Source organism: Neodiprion virginianus, chromosome 4 (assembly GCF_021901495.1).
Source record: "Neodiprion virginianus isolate iyNeoVirg1 chromosome 4, iyNeoVirg1.1, whole genome shotgun sequence".
Classification (NCBI taxonomy): domain Eukaryota; kingdom Metazoa; phylum Arthropoda; class Insecta; order Hymenoptera; family Diprionidae; genus Neodiprion; species Neodiprion virginianus.
Genome location: NC_060880.1, coordinates 37,796,229 through 37,813,550, shown reverse-complemented (window position 1 = coordinate 37,813,550; position 17,322 = coordinate 37,796,229). Strand labels below are relative to the sequence as shown.

General features: G+C 35.7%; 1 protein-coding gene and 1 long non-coding RNA gene across 3 annotated transcripts in view; one reads left to right on the top strand and one right to left on the bottom strand.

Moving 5' to 3' along the window:
* LOC124304017 (uncharacterized) overlaps window positions 1-17,322 on the bottom strand; it is a 234,903-nt gene that overhangs the window by 86,112 nt on the left and 131,469 nt on the right. The gene's annotated exons all lie outside the window — the stretch shown is intronic.
* Window positions 119-13,519, top strand: LOC124303980 (forkhead box protein P2). Of its 2 annotated transcripts, none has more exons than XM_046761879.1 (4): window positions 119-998; window positions 8,871-9,174; window positions 9,314-9,967; window positions 11,726-13,519. In XM_046761879.1, exons 2-4 carry the CDS (start codon window positions 8,879-8,881, stop codon window positions 12,393-12,395), a joined length of 1,620 nt encoding a protein of 539 aa, XP_046617835.1. In that variant the 5' UTR covers window positions 119-998; window positions 8,871-8,878; the 3' UTR covers window positions 12,396-13,519. The 2 variants fall into 2 exon arrangements, with proteins under 2 accessions (XP_046617835.1, XP_046617834.1); XM_046761878.1 differs by having other exon boundaries at window positions 8,871-9,183.

The window sequence follows — 17,322 nt, the reverse complement described above, 5'->3', positions numbered from 1 at the left end:
TAATTTTCTCTTCATAATACCAGAATTCACAACAATAATTATTTTTCGTTTTCTTTCCTCTTTTTTTTTTTGCCTAGTGTGCAGGTGACGGTGTTCAGCTGTCTTCTCTCTTTCTCTCTTTTCCTTCGCAAGGAATACAACGTCGGCTGTATCTCGATGTGTAAGTGAATGTGTCTCGTCTTCCCGCCATTATCTTACGGCACGTTAGAGCGAGTCAGAGAGAGAGAAAGAGAGGAACGAACGGTAAATACCTTTGCGGCTCAGTTTCATTCTTAACGGGGCAACCCGACTCCCCTTTATCGTAAAGATAATGGACTCGTCTGTGGCATGTGTATATCCTCCTCAAAATAAATCTCAGGGAAGGTTAACTTGTTAGAAATTTTGAAGGGAATCGATTGAAATTTTTTTTTAAATATTATTCATGTTGCAGATATATCAAAATAACTCTTCATTTCTCTAATAATTATCTATTTGTACGCTGCACTTTGGGTTCGGCCATTTTGAAGTAGGGGGGGGGTAGCGACGTGTAGCGCGCCCCGACCGCACCTGTCAAGTCGGTAAAACGTTGTCGGTAGGAGTAGGCATCGAAGACGTTAGTTTTGGCGAAAATTGTATCGGAATAAGCCTGAGAAAGTGCACGGGTCATTTATACATGGTGAAATCAAGATGTATTTAATGTATTTTGTCAGCCATGTGCATTGGTATAGAATTTAAAATGATCTCATACCTCAATACCAGTGGCCCAATAAACGCCGAGCGGTATGTTCACGTGACACAAACCAGCCAATAGGCGTAGAGAGATTTGAAATTGTGCGTGGTCTTTGTTCACGAGTCCCCCGTCAACGTTACTTCAGTTCCGTAAAGAGGGCCTTGTGTCAGTGTTCGTTTATGTATGGTCTCTGCCTAAAATCGCATATTTTTCGGCTAAAAATTTATATGTGAAAGTTGTGATTTTTTTCATAAGACAACAACGTTTCGTCCAGACTGTTTAACAACCGGTAAGTGAAGATATTTAATTCCTAACATTAATCACGAAGTATTTATCGTATTTTACTTTACACAAAATAATCACGCGGTCGAAGGAAGATGCCGGTTTTTTTCGGTGGGCTCTTGTCATACTATTACGCGCATACCTGGGATCGTTTCGATTCTTTTTTTTTCACCTTCGATACTTTTATCTGTGTTCGAGCATTGATCTGTTTACACGTTAAAGTCTACGACGAATGTCACGTTGTCTCGTTACGTTTTACACCGTGATCACTGATTTTGTACAATTTATTTTTCCTGTTACAATTCCTCTCTCCAATATATAACTACGTGTCAAACCTGACGTTGGTCGTGCGGAATTTTCAGTGCATATTATATTTTTAACCGCCGAGACGAGAGTCTTGTTACTCACGTTATTCTATTTGTCATCGTTTTCCTCAAGGCGGGAACAGCTTGTGGTGTTGGACACGTACAGTTAATAAATTTCATTTCTGTGAATTTATATATCCCATCAAACGTCATGGCAACCGGGTGTACGTACCACTCATTTGTTAAACAACAAAGAATCGATACGATTTTCTTTTCTGATTTGACGGAAATGCGTGTCTCTTCATATCGTGAACACATCGTCGGATGTTTCGGCGGGAAAAATACATGCAATAAAAAGAGTAGAAGACCGGTCATTCCCTCCTTACCTTTCTCTCGGTGTGGAGATTTGCCCGCCTAAATAGTTTACTATTCTTACTCTCGACACGTAGCTCTCGTCTCAGATATAATAACTATGTAAATTATACGCGCGACTGATTAAATTCGACATTTACGTTTGCTCGGAGTAAGATTACTTGATTATTTACCAAGAATTATTCTCTTCCTGTCTGCCTCTGTGTACGTACGTGTGTGATTTTTTTTTTTTTTTTTTTTTTGTCTACCATTACGATTTTACTGCTTTCCCGCGTAAAGCATCGATTAATCTGCCGTAATACACCGTGTGGCGTGTTTACAGACTTATCGCATTGCCCGGTTTACGAACGATAACCGCTTCGTTACTTGTTGACACTTGTAATTTGATAAAACAAAAAAATACCCGCTATACGCTATACGTTTATTCTTAATTCTTTCCCATTCGTTTTCTAGTATCTTTACTAACAATTTTTCTATCTCCTCTTCTCTTTTCCCACCGTTAACTTTCATTCAAAATTGACAAATATATAGTTAACACGCGTTAACTATATATCATGATAACGTTGAAAAAATTAAAACCTTGTATGAAATTGATTTCAGTCTCATCGTTCAATCCGTAGCGGTTTCAAATCGCAGTTATTCTTTACTTTGTATATCTTTGAACTGCGTTCAGAGATTTAATTTCGGTATTTTGACGTAGATTTAGTAAAGATAAATAAATAAAAATGTTACTCAATGAAAAAAGGAAAAATAAAATTCGATGATAGATCGTTCGTTTTTGAAAAATGTTAAGTCAGACACGTTTCAAGTTAAATAGTTATTTCAACCTCAAAGTGGAAATTTTCCAAAAGTATAATATCCAAATAAAAGGCGGGGGGCTCTGAACGCATTTCAAGGGGTCCTTCTCCCGGCAATCCAACCCATGGTCGGGAAATTTTTGACCGTGAGAAACATTCTGGGAACTCCAACCCTCGCCATATGCCCAACACCGGACCCATCCTGCGGGCTTAAACCGAAATATAATCTTGCCAGCTCGTGTGTATATATATATATATATATATATATATATATAAAAGTTTTATTGCCTTCTTTGCACAAATTGCGTGTTTATCTTAGCAGTTTTTTTCCTCCTTCCCATCCACAATCCCGTTCATTGAACGAAGTTTTTCCTTTTTTCTTTCATCTTTTACTAAATATTATCGGGTAGATTATTCAAATTCATCGTTCGATCTTGTCTCTCTCGGACAATACAATTTGCCTCTATACATAGTTTCCATAATAAGGCAGACAGGAAATTGAGAAAGTTATGCATGTATGTACAAATAGACTTTCAGTCTCTCATGTGTTATGTGCCTAAGGTACCTATATAATTCAGGCTCTCAGACCCTCAGGCGCGGAGTTTTGTTCTTTGCGTCGGAATAATCATCGTTAGAAGGAGGGAAATGCTGCTCGGCGCAGACCTTACACACATTATATACCTACCGATGTTTACATTTTCATTACCCGGTTCAACTACCTAAACGAATTTATATCTATATCCGTAAACGCGGTATATCCCACCTATATTCGAATATTTTTACACCCCGAGTCTGCCTGTAACGTGTATATTGAGTACGGTACACAGGCAGAGGTACGTGTCGAACATCATTTACGACACGCGCCCACGAAGAAGCTGCAAACACTGAATTATAAGTTCCATGAACCGCCGCTTACCGAGGACTTTGATATTATTCACGATATTAGACAAAGCTCGATCACGAAGTAGCGGTTCATTTTCTGCGATTCGTTAGTTGCGAAATGTGTATTTAATGTTTTCACGTACGCGGTACTTGTACATTTTATTAAAAACATTCTTTCATCTCGACTAACTATGAGTTGAAATTTTTTCGTTTTTTTTTTTTTTTTTGGTAATTTTCAAGTTATTTCTCGACTTCTCGGTCAATCGTGTCTTACGAATACATTTACGAAAATCTTATCCAAACGTAACAACCAATCCCCTTTCATATAAATTTTCAAACCATCCGTTCGTCCCCTCGTCGTTTTACGCAGAGAGGGTGCAGACAGTCGGGCATGTAGCAGGGGAAATCGGATCGATAGTCGAGAGGGTAGTAGAGGCTAAAGAAAATACAGTCGGTCCAACCCGAGATCATTCATTTTCCGTTTGCGTCTTTGCAGTTAAAACTGGCTCCCGTGTATACATCGTCGCAATATAGAATATACTATTTGTATAATTCATTTTGTAGGAATGTTTGACAGACTAAAATTGTTTTTAAAAAATTCCACGAGTTAATTTTCATCAAATTTTTGTTCAGAAATCCATTCCGTTCTTACTTTCATTCGGGTCAATATGGTATGCCAATAACTTATGGTGTTTGTACGTACACGTATGTAAAATGACGAGCATGTTATAACTCTCGCTTCGAAATCCCCTCGTACACACATTTACATGTATCTGTACGGCTAATCAACAGCTAATCAAACAAAGATGCCTTTCTTTTTGCGAACCGCAAACTACATACCGTTATACTCTAAATATAGCCGGTAGATATTTTTATATGCATCTCATGTATGCTAATCGGCGAAATTTATCAATCGATGCCGATGACAAACATTATACATTGTTTCTAAGTTTATAGTAAGTATATTCATGATATAACGAATAATATCGCACGATAAATCGGCGCAGCCAAACAGTAAAATATACAGTGTGCGTAACACGTGTATGGCGTTGAGATTATTCGTCTTTTACTTCTTTTTTCATATTCCCTACCGTATTTTTTTTTTTTCGAATTAATATACGAGCGCCTTCATGCAGGAAGTGGTCAACCGCCTTAATATACGTATCTACGTGTACGTATATATATATATATCTGCCTGCGATGTAATAATACTATCAATTCGCGGTCGACGTCTTCCCGCATATACCTCTACATTATAATATTCCGCGGTTATTAAATACTTGCATCATTTCGGTCATACGCGAGTTATTATACAGGTACAACGATGGGTAATATATCGATGAAAATCAGAATTTGTACAATTATAATAATTCCTCGTATGCACGATCGTTTATTTCTTTAGCTTACCTGAGTCTCTATCTAAATTGAGGATCTGTTTTGTACAGCAATAATCATTAATGCCTTATTACCCTTACGGTTATTTGGTTTTCGACCGGAAAGAAAATGCGAGTTGATAACGATGAGTTCACAGAATGGAGTCCGTTGACACATAATTGGCATAAAATCGAAATCGCATTTTGTTTCGGACCGAAGACAGATACTCGGAAGGTTAAGGCATTAATGAATATTGCTGTACCTGACTGACTGCCTTACCGACTGAGGGATAATGAATCATTCCTTACTTCGGGGTCGGGCCAGTGTTAGAATTTATGGCATATACCTGCGGTCCCCAGAAAATTCTATAGTATAGGTAGAATAAGAAACTGGGTGAGTCGGCAAGGGCAGGGACTCGAGTCCTTTGAAACAAACCTTAGGTATAAACTAGCAGGGTGCAAGGCGAAAAGTTTCACTCGAATACTCTCCCTTTTTCTATTGTCATTTACCCGATTTAGCAAGGATAATCCGACCCACGTTATACCCAGAAAAAGATTAACATTCGAATACTTCCGGGAATCCGGGTCCTAGGCTTTTCGTCGGCTTTGGTATGCCTGAAGTCGTAAAATTCGAAAATCCAGACTCGACGCTATTGCTTCGGGGGATGGAAGGTCGGCGGGTGGTGTATCATTCAAGTGTACTGAATATAGATCTGACAAACTTACTGCTCATTGCACGATCTGCATATTCGACATTTCATCGTTTATACCTATGTCATAAGAATCGGTAAAAGGCGAATACAAAGTGCTTTTAAGGCGGAAAGCACGAAACTAGGAATAACCGTACTGGTTTTACAGTTTTTGTAAATATGTATGTATATATATGCATATATATACATATATATATATATATATATATATATATATATTTGTATGTGCGTATATGCATATGTATGCATTACATATCTACTACCGTATTATACTTATGCTCGAAGAAGACTCTTGTATGTCGGATTGGACCGAGGCATCGTCGTCGTCGTCGTATGAACGTATACTCGAGAAGAAGGCAGGTTCTCTCTCTTCTTTCTTCTTTGTGATCAAGAAAACCGGTTTTCATTCGGGATACTCACGAAGCTTGTGAAGTTCACCGAGTGTGAACTAGGCTTTCGGACGCAGTGATGGTACTATTGGTGTAATATTGATTTATTACGGTTCATCTCAGGGATCATTACATCTATGGAGGAGATGTATTCTGTTCTTCTCTTCTCTGATCTGCTCTGATCTGCTTATTCTCCCAATGCCTGCACAACGCCGCTGCAACATTCCGAAGAATTTCTATCCGTATCTCGGATCTTTCTATTGATCTTCGTGTTGTGGTTCGTTTTTTTTTTCTATTTCGGTTACTTCCCTCCCCCTTTAATTTTGTGCTTATCTCACCTTGCCGACAGATTAATCTATACGTACTGGACGAGTTTTGATCACGTGTAAAATGTTGAGAGGAATACAGGGCATAAAAATATTTTTGAAATAAATAAATAAACAGCAAGGGATTGTCCAGCGATGCGGGAAGAGATATTTCCATTCTTCTATACTATAATTCTGACTCGAAACTCGGAACAAGTCTTCGTGATCACTTGACGGTTCGTTACGCTTTGCGAGTCGAATCTATCCCGTTAATTACCCGCCCAGGTCAAGTGTCACGATGCTATTAATGGTACATTAAATTCTCCTTGTTCCGCTCCCTGGAGTTTTTAAAGTCGTTCCCAAAAACCAATTAGAAATAGGAATATTCATCAACGAAATTGGAAGTTAAATCCGTACCGTAAATATCCTCGAACCGCGGCTTTTATATAGTTTACCATCAACTACTTCCCGTCGACTCAACCGCTTCTTCTTCTTTTCCTTCGCTGCTACGCAATCAGCCAGCGGCTATAAGCCATGTGTCTCTCTGATATTCGAGGAACAAATTCTTACCAAGTCAGTTTTAACCGAGCCTCGACGTTGAGTCAAATAACCGCAATTTAATTCCGGTCCCGGAAATTGTTGTCTGCAAAAATCACCGAATTACAGCAGAATGTTTCTAACTTTTTTCTTTCCACCTATTGTAATCATTTTTCATCACCGATGATTACTTTGCAAACAAAATTATACATTTCAGTTTCGTTGTACTACGTTAGAAAATCTAATTATCTCTTGCCGATTCAGTTTCCTTCGGTTAAACATTGTCCGTTGTTAAACTTGTGTGAGAATTGGGGGGGGGATACACAAACACGGAGAGTTATACGTTGCAGAGGCGTATAGACGATCCGACGGTCAGTCAATGGGTATATGTAGTAAAAAGTTGCGACAGTAAGCTTATTGTTAGTCAGTCGAGTTACTGTACGCAGGGCATGGCACCACGCCACATGGTAATATCCACCGCACACGTTTGAATGGCCAGACTTGAAAACAGACGAAAAAAGAAAAGAACTAAACAGCCAAAGGCCCAAGGTTGTTCTTGTTTGGCGGAGAGAGCAAGTGTGAAAGACCGCCGACGTTCGTCTCTAAAGAGAGACAAAAGATTCTAAAATTATGCACGGTAATTGTTGCAATACCCGACATACGTAACAACATTTTTTTTATCCCCTTCAATTTTACTATTGGCTTCGGTCCAAAGGAAAGAAAGAAAAAAAAAAAATAAAATTTGTACGCGTACATTGACCTTCGAAAAAATTCTGTTTTTTTTTTTCAACCTCTCACTATCAATAAAGGTCGTTGCTCCGTCTTAAGAAGCGCAAATGAAGAAGAAAAAAAAAGTTACGTCCGAGTTAAAAACATCAATTTTCAACATTCGAATATCCATGTCGTTACTAATTATAATTTTATTATTTTTTCATTTTTTCATTTTTTCATTGCATTTTTTACTGTTTACCAACTTCAATCTTTCCGTCAAGGATAACACAATTTTTTTTCGCCTCCTTTTGATGCCAGAGTTGGTTTTTTCTTTCTTTTTCCCACATATATCCATATGTTTATAGATATTGAATATAGTCCTAATTTATGACTCGAATAATTCTAAAGAAAGCTGTGAATAAATATGGAATATTTGTATCTTACCCAATGTAGCGTTCTAATGAGCAAACGCATGTCAATTTGAAGTCGTATGTCGAAACAAATTTATTTTTTGCATATGATGCTAATGTATGTTCATTTTTTGACACGGAGAGAAATTTTTGAATTAATACGATACAAAATAATGATTTATTCGCCATTCTTGGGTTGGGTCTGTCAATCAACTTATCAATAATATACTGTGTGATATGCATTATTCATGTACCTATACAATTGAAGCAGGGTCAGTTCCCTAGTCGACGATACAAGTTTAGTACGCTTAGTAATTGCTGCTTCTACGAGGAGTTGGCTATTTAGCATTTTACACTACTACGTGGCAGTACGTAGAGGTACCACTCCTCCTCCTCCTCCGTTGAAGTAAACTCACTATCGCTTGGAGTACTACAGAACTCTACACATTCTATAGTAAATCGGCTATAGTATTATGAGTCAGTCACACCCACAAGCTTAGCCTGATGCAGGAGTTCAAGACCCTCTCAGCACACATTCACTCCTCTCTGCCGCATGCGAGGTCACGTGTATACTACTTTATTGTACTGTATACCTGAACTCCCTTGGCTGAAATTCTATTGACTATACCTCGGATCACGTTACAAGATTACCTGGCAATCTAAATAGGAGCAAGACAATATTATGCACCTAATTAACTGTACCACAGCACTACCTTATACTTCTCGTATATCAGTTCTTCGAGCCAACTTCAGGAATTCCTTACTTGCGATATTTAGTCCGTTTAAATTCTCGTAGTATTCTTTCCCGCGCCTCCTTTTTTTCCATCTCTTATTTCACATTGTTCTTGTCTGCCGATGCCGATAAATTTTCTATATTATCAACCCACCTTGTTATTACATGATGTCAAGCTGAACGGTTTCAAATCTTGATGAGAAGACGAACCGCTGGCAGATATGCTGAAAAATTTATTTTCTTGTCCGCCAATGTATTGTCAAACTGTAAGCTCGTCGAGTCGTATTTGATACCTTTGCAGACTGGAGGAATTGCTAGAGAAATATTTCATGATTGAAAATGTTTTTTTTTCCAGTCGCGTGAATGTTGGACACGGAGAGCAGGCACAGTACCGGGTTGGATCAAGGGTCCACAAGGGATCCTTGGCTCACGATGGACTGCTACCTAGGGACAGACAGCGTATCCTTGCAGGAGATGCTGGATGTTGACATAAAGTGTGAAGTCGAAGGAGTCATCGGAGGCCATCCAGAGCTAGGCTTCAATTTCACCGATTTGTCGCCCCTTGAGATGGATGACAATCCCGTCGGCTGTCAGGATGATATTAATGGCTGGTTTGGCTCAGCTAGTCTGTTGAATGGAAATAGCAATAGTTCCAACAGGTATGTGAGGTAAAAAATCGTTCAATATAAACTTTGGGGAAATAAATCTCCTTAATATTTTATCGCTGATAACAATAAACGACTTAAGTTTGGATGACAATTATGTTTGTATATACTTATTTTGAACAATTTTCCACAGCAATTTCAATTTGGATATTTCTGGAGGAGAAGCAGCTTCGGTGATGGTCAATCCCAACTCTGTGATGCCACACATAACTGTGAGAAGTCCAAGTCCGCACAGTAATCATCGCTCTTGTTCTCTCTCTGTGAAAAAAGATATCAAAGAAGAGAAAGTCAATGTGGAAGATGAGAACGATTCGGACGGAGAACAGTATGAGCATGATATGACAGAAACTGAAGATGAGGAGGAGGAAGAAGAGGACGGAGATGAGGAGGAGGAGTCGGAAGACGAGCAAGAACTTACAACGACGATAATTCCGCCCAAACTAAAGCAAAATTCGCTACCTACAAACACTATGATAAAAACCATATCTCCTCAGATACCGAAACCTCAAATGCAACAGAAATTAAACACAGTTACGAATATAAAAGTACAAAACTTCAAACTACTTCAGAATTCGCATCACGCTCAGCACGTTAGAAAACAAAACTACAATAACAACGTTCACAACACAGTTACGACAATAAAAAGGGACAAGGAATTTGACCTCTCAGATTACGACGAAAGACCATATCCAAAGCCAGCGTATTCATATTCCTGTCTCATAGCGATGGCACTGAAGAATAGCCACACAGGATCTTTGCCAGTTTCGGAAATCTACAATTTTATGTGGTGAGTTTGGTTTCTTATTTGTAGAGTTTATTGTAAGACTTACACGACAGAATAAAAGCTGCATACCAGCTTTTGTACAGAATTACGTAAATGTCTTGTAAATGCTGCCTTAGGCTACAACGATGAATCTCTTAGAAAACTTTTTAGTTCGGATTCAACTCCGCTCTTTTGTGCAGAAATTAGTGCAACTTAATCAAGGCCGTGTAGAATAAATTTCATGTACACACATCGATATTACTGAGACGTTATAGAATTGTGAAAACAGTTTATCACTCGGATAAGGCAAGAGACTTATTTATATTAATTGGTGGAGCAAGCTACATGCACAACTTCAACTCAATTTAGCTTCCTTGATAAACTGTTGATAAACTTCTTCAGTTCATTAAATTTTGCTCTGTGAGATGGTGATGTAAAAATCCTTTCAGACTTTGATATAATGTCCAAAGAAGTGTGATATGTGAAACATGACATTAAAACTTTACTGAAATTTCTACAGCACCCTAAATTTGCTAAAAGATAAGGCACTGTTATTTTTAATCAGGAAGTAACTCAGACTGAAATTACTCGTGCATGAAACAGGATTTCATTACTTGTCTGAATAAGTCAAACCGGAAAATCTAGATAAAATGAATCAAAGTAATGTATCTATTGACATATTAGGTAACATATCTGCCCATTTTTGGGATTTGATACGTTTACGTATGTACATCTATTTATCTATTATTTTGGGGCTATTACTCAGGAAGCCTCACGTTATTACAAGTCATTTATTATCGAAAAATTATTGGAATTAGAACCATTCTTATGATGACTTGACATTCAAATAGACGTATCATTAGACAAAGGAAACTGGTGTGCATAATTAGTCTAGATTAAACAAGGCAATTATTTAAACAAAAAGCTAAAGAGCTGTTCATTCAAAGCTTGACAAGTATAACAAATTACGAAAGTAATTGCGATTAATAATTACACGCTTATTATCGCATTTCTTTAAACTGTTAATGCAGTTGAACTTTTTGCCATGTGGTCTGATGGTGCAAAATAGATTGAAACCCTGTAAGTGTGGAGGGGGCATGAGATGGAAAATTATTGTCCATGTCCCTTTATTCACAGGCTACTAAGGGGGGAGCAACCATTTTGTATGGGGCCCTTGGAGCACCAGGTGCATGTCAGGGTACAGTCCCATTCAAAACCTTTCACTTCTTTCTTTGTTTACGAACCCTACCATGCTGTTTAACATGATATATTTCGTTATAATTCGTCACAACGCGTGAATGTATAATTATAACTATCACCATCTACATTATTATCGCAATACTGATTCTTCGACCAAGCAATTTCAGTTTCATAATTGTTGTGAATTTTGAAAACTAGTAGTTTTGGCAATCTTTACTGTTTAGGCTATCATTTTCCGTAAGATAACTATAGTGAGTCTGATAATAAGAAATTCTCAAATTGATACTTTTTTCAAATACACTTGTTATCTTATATATTAGTTTTAAAAAATATTTAAATCAGTGGAGCAAGTCCGACTCAAAATAGATGTTAAAAAAAAAAATTACATGAAGAATGCTTGCGGACGTTTCAAAGTTTCCAGTTTCCAACATTTTGATCTATGAAAATTAAAATTCTACTTTTCATGACTAATTAAGCAGCTCTGTAGTTTTTGTTTAATTCGTCTATCCCAAATACTAATATCTCTTGAAATATCTTGGAAGTATTCTTCTAAGCCAAGCTTTTTTCTTTTATTTATTTCAGTGAACATTTTCCTTACTTCAAGACAGCACCGAATGGTTGGAAAAATTCTGTAAGGCACAATTTGTCGCTGAATAAATGTTTCGAAAAGATAGAGAAGCCTGCAGGTAATGGCAATCAGAGAAAAGGATGTTTGTGGGCGATAAATCCAGCGAAGATAGCGAAAATGGACGAAGAAGTGCAGAAATGGTCAAGAAAGGATCCTCTTGCAATTAAGAAGGCAATGATCTATCCCGACCACTTAGAGTTACTAGAACGGGGTGAAATGAGGTATGCGGGGAGCGGCTTTATGTCAGAAGAGGCGGAAAGCTCTGGCGATGAAACCGCGGAAGAGAATACAACGTATGATGAACCTGTTCATAATCATATTGCAGCAAATTCTGTAACAGACAGTTATGACGAGAGCAGTCAAGATTTTGACATAGATATTACTGAACATATCTATGATGAAATTGATATCGAAGATAATAAGGACACATTGCACATGCAGCTAAATATCGCTAAGCAGCCAACGTTTAAATATCAACTTAGTCCTAGCACGAAGAGACAAAAAACATTGACGGGAACGTTACAAAGAAACTATGTCTACCAACCTGTTACGACGACACGAAGGAAAACTCCTCTACTCTTAAGGCCAGGAGCGACGCCGAATTCATACCTTAAGATTGAATAAACGTTAGAATGAAATTGACGAAAAAAATTCATACATTTTCACTGTATAAAAAATGCATCAATTTTTTTTCTACCTCCGTTCACATTGGTAGTCGAATTCTATTGTGAAATATCGATTTGAGGTGTCCATGTTTATCTAATTTACCAGTTTCTATTCATTGTCTTTTTTCTTAAAACTCTTGACTTTCTGCTCTAAGTCGTATTCTGGAAGTTCAGTGAAATTAATTCATTATTAATTACCCTCTTGTTACTTACTGTACCTAACTACCGTTTTTACGTATTTCACTTTTATTTAAAATGACTAATACAATAATAATATAACTCGAACATCGAAGACCAAACCAAAAAAGTTCACAGTACTTTTAACTTATCCAGATATCATTTTTTCATCTGATATTTTCTTTTATCACATTTTTAGCAACAAAACGATTTCATTAGATGAGAAACAATTGCAATGGGTACAAATTAGAGTATTGACAAATTTTTTAATTTGTCAGGATCGTGACCTGATCTGATAAAATTAATGATTATATAGTTCGAATTTATTGATTGGTTAGTTTTTTTTTCTCACAATAATAAATGAAACAGAAATGTTTGTATTAAATTTATGGAAAACAGCTGAACTACTGCAATTTTGAAAGCATGCAAATCAAGTCTCACTTTCAACATAGCAAGACTTTCTATAATTATGCATCTAACTGGGTAAAAACAGTTACAGATTTTGATTACATGGTAACGTTTTGAAACTTTGGATGATGAGCAAGTATATTTAGTAGATACTACTTAAGAAACAAAAAAGAAAAACAATTTAGTGCTCATGCAGTCAATTCATTACACAGCAAAATTTTGCAGTGTTCAAGAATTCCCTATTCGCACAAATTGTGTATGCAATAATATATTGCTATTAATAAGTCTTACGAATATAGATTTTGTACTATTGTTCAAATCCGTTTGGTTGATTTAGCTGGAAAAAAATTATTTTCAACGGCAGCAATCTTAAGATTTTAGTGTATCATTTTTTTAATTCGAACACGGTATATCGGATGTTTACCATATCTAGTGAAATTGAAAATAATACTAAAATTTGAGGGACGTTTTACTACCAGTCTTGTCACTCTTCGACATGTTGAATCCGATCCAATTAAATTTTGAACCCAAATATATAGACAAATTCACAGAACACTTTGTAATATGTGTATAGGTTCGTTAGTAATCTTGTCTTTTAATAACGCTTACCTTCTAATAGTGTGAAAGAATACTTACATCATAATGGTGTAAAAGTACAACTTTTATTCAAATTCTTACATAAGTTTTTTTTTTTTTTTTTGCATTATCTCACTACACAAATTGTCTTTACAGTCAAAAATTTTTTTCACGAGTTAGTACTTTCAATTCTTACAGTTATTATTCTCCATCGTTTGCATTGAACAACTGTATATAATTGGCAAAATGACACATGATATAGATTAAGCAAAATTACTCAAAACTGGAAAAAAAAAATTGTAGATCAATAAGTATTTGGTCAAATATGTTGGCCAGACTGATGTATTATACATTTTTTTATATGTTGCTGGACTAAGTAAAAAGTGTAAATGTTTTTAATTTTTTTTTTTTTTTTTTCAACATAGAGATAACTGGATACATAATGCGACTTGACTTATTATATGTAGAGTACAAAGTGACAGCTATAGGGAAAAATTTGAATTGTAAAGTTTTGTAGCATAGCAAGTCAAGAATGATTATATATATATATATATATATATATATATATATATATATATATATATATCCACTAATCCTGATTTAAACATATAAGTATCAAATTCCATTTCTTTCTTTTGCTTGTCGGAATTTGAAAGTTAATTTGAATGTCCATTGTCTAATTTGAAAACAGATCATCCAGTTTTAGGCCAGTGGTATGTTAAATAATTAAAAAATTATGATATCGAAAAAAGATCATTTATTATTAGTCTAAACCTACGATACTACTTAACATTTTAGTATGATAAATATAGGTGACATCGGTAGGAGTTTGTAAAACCACTTGCAACGTTTCGATCGTAAATATCGTTATTTGGGTTTAATATTTCCGACAAATTTTATATTTTTACGCCTGTGATGAAAAGCAATTACAAATTGTAAAATCCCCGCTAATGAAATTCGACTAAAATTGTATACGAGAAAATGGAGCATAGGCAACCGCTGCACACACCCCTTAGTACAAATCTACTAATTAAAACCTAGAAAATGATTTTCAAATGTTGCATTTGGTTAGGTCGGAGTCACTGGTCGTCAAGCAACTACAAAAGAGAGTGCTACAAATGTATTACTAATAATAAGATTGTGCAAAACTGTATATACCTGGTAACCAAAAGATGGTAAACATCTAAACTCTAGATGATTAATCAAGGTATGTAATATCAGAGGATGCATTCATTGTATCATGAAAAATATGATATCAAGTGCATGCGTGATGCTATAAAATTTCCAATGACGTGGAAGGTTCCAGCTACTTTTTAGCTCTGTCTTACAATCGTTGAATGCACGTTATCAAATTTCAATTGAACTTTGACTTGCATTTAACTATTTTGTGGCAGATTTTATCGAAATCATTCGTCACGGAACAACTTGCTTCGCTCAGTCAATAACGGCGACGATAATACGGTTTCATTTTCATGCAGATAGAAATCGTAATTAATATCTCACTATAACTTTTGAAACGTGATCTCATTTACGACAATGACAATTAATGGTGAAACCGATGCAGTAAATGTTCTTTACCTTTATCTGACAATAATATGTGTTTTTCATTTTAATTTCAAAATGTTTTCTTATTATTTAGACATTTTGGAGCTGTGACTTGTTGACTCACAACTCCAAAAGGTCGTATTTAGAACAATTATTATTTCAGGAGTGCTGCACAAATAATGACATCCTGATGATTTTTCTTGTGAGAAATACAGAGTTTAATTTTATGGTGTACAAAGTCTCAGCAAATAAATTAGCATTAAAATGGGACCAACCACACAGAACTGTTTCTTACGATTAGTTACAGATTTATCGTATAAGTTCTTTTTTTAAGTTTACTCTCATAAGTATGATCTGGATCTATTTAACACGGAATAGATTTTGTATAGCCAGTGTTTGTATTGTTGTAAATAATTTTTTTAGAATAAAACACGTGTAGTTTTTAATTTATACACATACATTCATTTTTTTCATCTACTTTTAAAGCAAACCGTGACCCACTTGATATTCTTCGTTTTTCTACTTGTATACTTTTATTTTGATGAACAACAAGATTGTATTTCCATTATTTGCTATAATATTCTGAAAGCAAAGAAGCTACTTGGATGTATATTACGACCCAGAATTGGCCGCCAATCAATTGATTAGAATTTTTGAAACGCTAGAAAATTTCAAGGTGCCTAATCTTCTTCATAGGAGTAACGAAAATCGTAGTACATGTGGCAATATTGAGTAAATATCTCGAAAATTAGCAATTGAAAAAAGTTATTCACATTCTGTGCATCGTACGAAAAACAATGATACACTGATACGATCATGTTGTATCGTATCATGCTCTTTGAAATTTTTTTATTTTAATTTTATCTCCTGGGAATGCTGTGTTTTATCAAAAGTTGTCAATCACTCTTCAAAAGGCTGTTTTGCAGACGAGCTACAGAGTGCTAGAAAGTGTTTTCCCATTATTCCTGAAAAGAAATAATTTTAAACTTTTTCTATTCCATGAATGTTTAATGATGAATGATGAATTCCTCTCTAACAAGAACGAAATAGTTTAAGTTATCCCAGTAAACTGAGTTCGATTATTAAATTCGACATTTGAAAAATTCCGGATTGGAACAAATTGAAAAGAATTGACTGCTTCAAAATGAATTTCCGTTAAACCGGAATTTTCCAAATCAACTTAGCATGGGATAGTCAGTTTATAATTATGCTATAAAGTGCTAGACATTAATTTTCATCTATGTAAAATGCTGGCTGGAGATTACGAAACTATGCCATGTATAACTCATATTATATACAATGTACGTATAATGTGTAGTTTCGTATAAAAATGATGAACATAATGGAGTACACATTGTTTAGATGAACTTCTGTAATAAAATGTAGTCTAGTAGATTTTGTACCTGTTTATAAAATTTATATAGTATTATTATTATTATACCATTAGCCAATTGGACATGGTTATTGAATAAAGTAATAAAACAGATATGGCATTATAACGACATCTCATATTCATGACACTAATTTCAAATGTACACAGTGATAATGAACGACGGTAAAACTCAATTGCGCCAAAAAAAAAAACGTCAATTACCAGTATTCTGTTCTTGAAATTTTGCCAAGCCCAAGCCAAATTCGGATTTTTAAAATTAACAATTAAAAAACAAGAATTTTATGTATACAATTAATTTCTGGCGCTTTTTAATCCCTATTTGAATTTGGCCAATGGTAGTGGAGCGAACCTAACCTAACTCTGCGTATCTTGTTTTCATTTCGCTTGTCGTAGGCATGGAAACACTGATATATACCGATACTATACATATTAGTGGTAATAGCTTTATACGACTTCGATGAAACGGAATAGGCAAGGTATAAAGGTAAGCATAAGTCATAAGTCTATGTGTGCAGCGCCGCATTCTCTGTGACTAAGCCTTAACTATTTCAGAGCATTGGGGTAACCGCAATTTCTTAAATTATCGACGACGTTGGTAGAGAAAGTTCTTCATAACCAACAACTGTCGTCACAGGCAAACTTTGTATGGTATGTATGCATATAACTGTTCAGCGGTACATATATATATATACCACTGATATTTGAAATCAGTGGCATACGTACATAGCTATGTATTTTCGGACCGCATGCGGCCAACAATGTGACATATCAGTGGACGGGGGTGACG

Excerpts from the sequence above, each read along its gene's own strand:
- LOC124303980 (XM_046761878.1), top strand. The coding sequence starts at position 8,879 with ATGTTGGACACGGAGAGCAGGCACAGTACCGGGTTGGATCAAGGGTCC. Across the intron at positions 9,184-9,313 it reads AGTTCCAACAGGTATGTGAG|CAATTTCAATTTGGATATTT; the intron begins GTAAAAAATCGT and ends AATTTTCCACAG. Across the intron at positions 9,968-11,725 it reads GAAATCTACAATTTTATGTG|TGAACATTTTCCTTACTTCA; the intron begins GTGAGTTTGGTT and ends TATTTATTTCAG.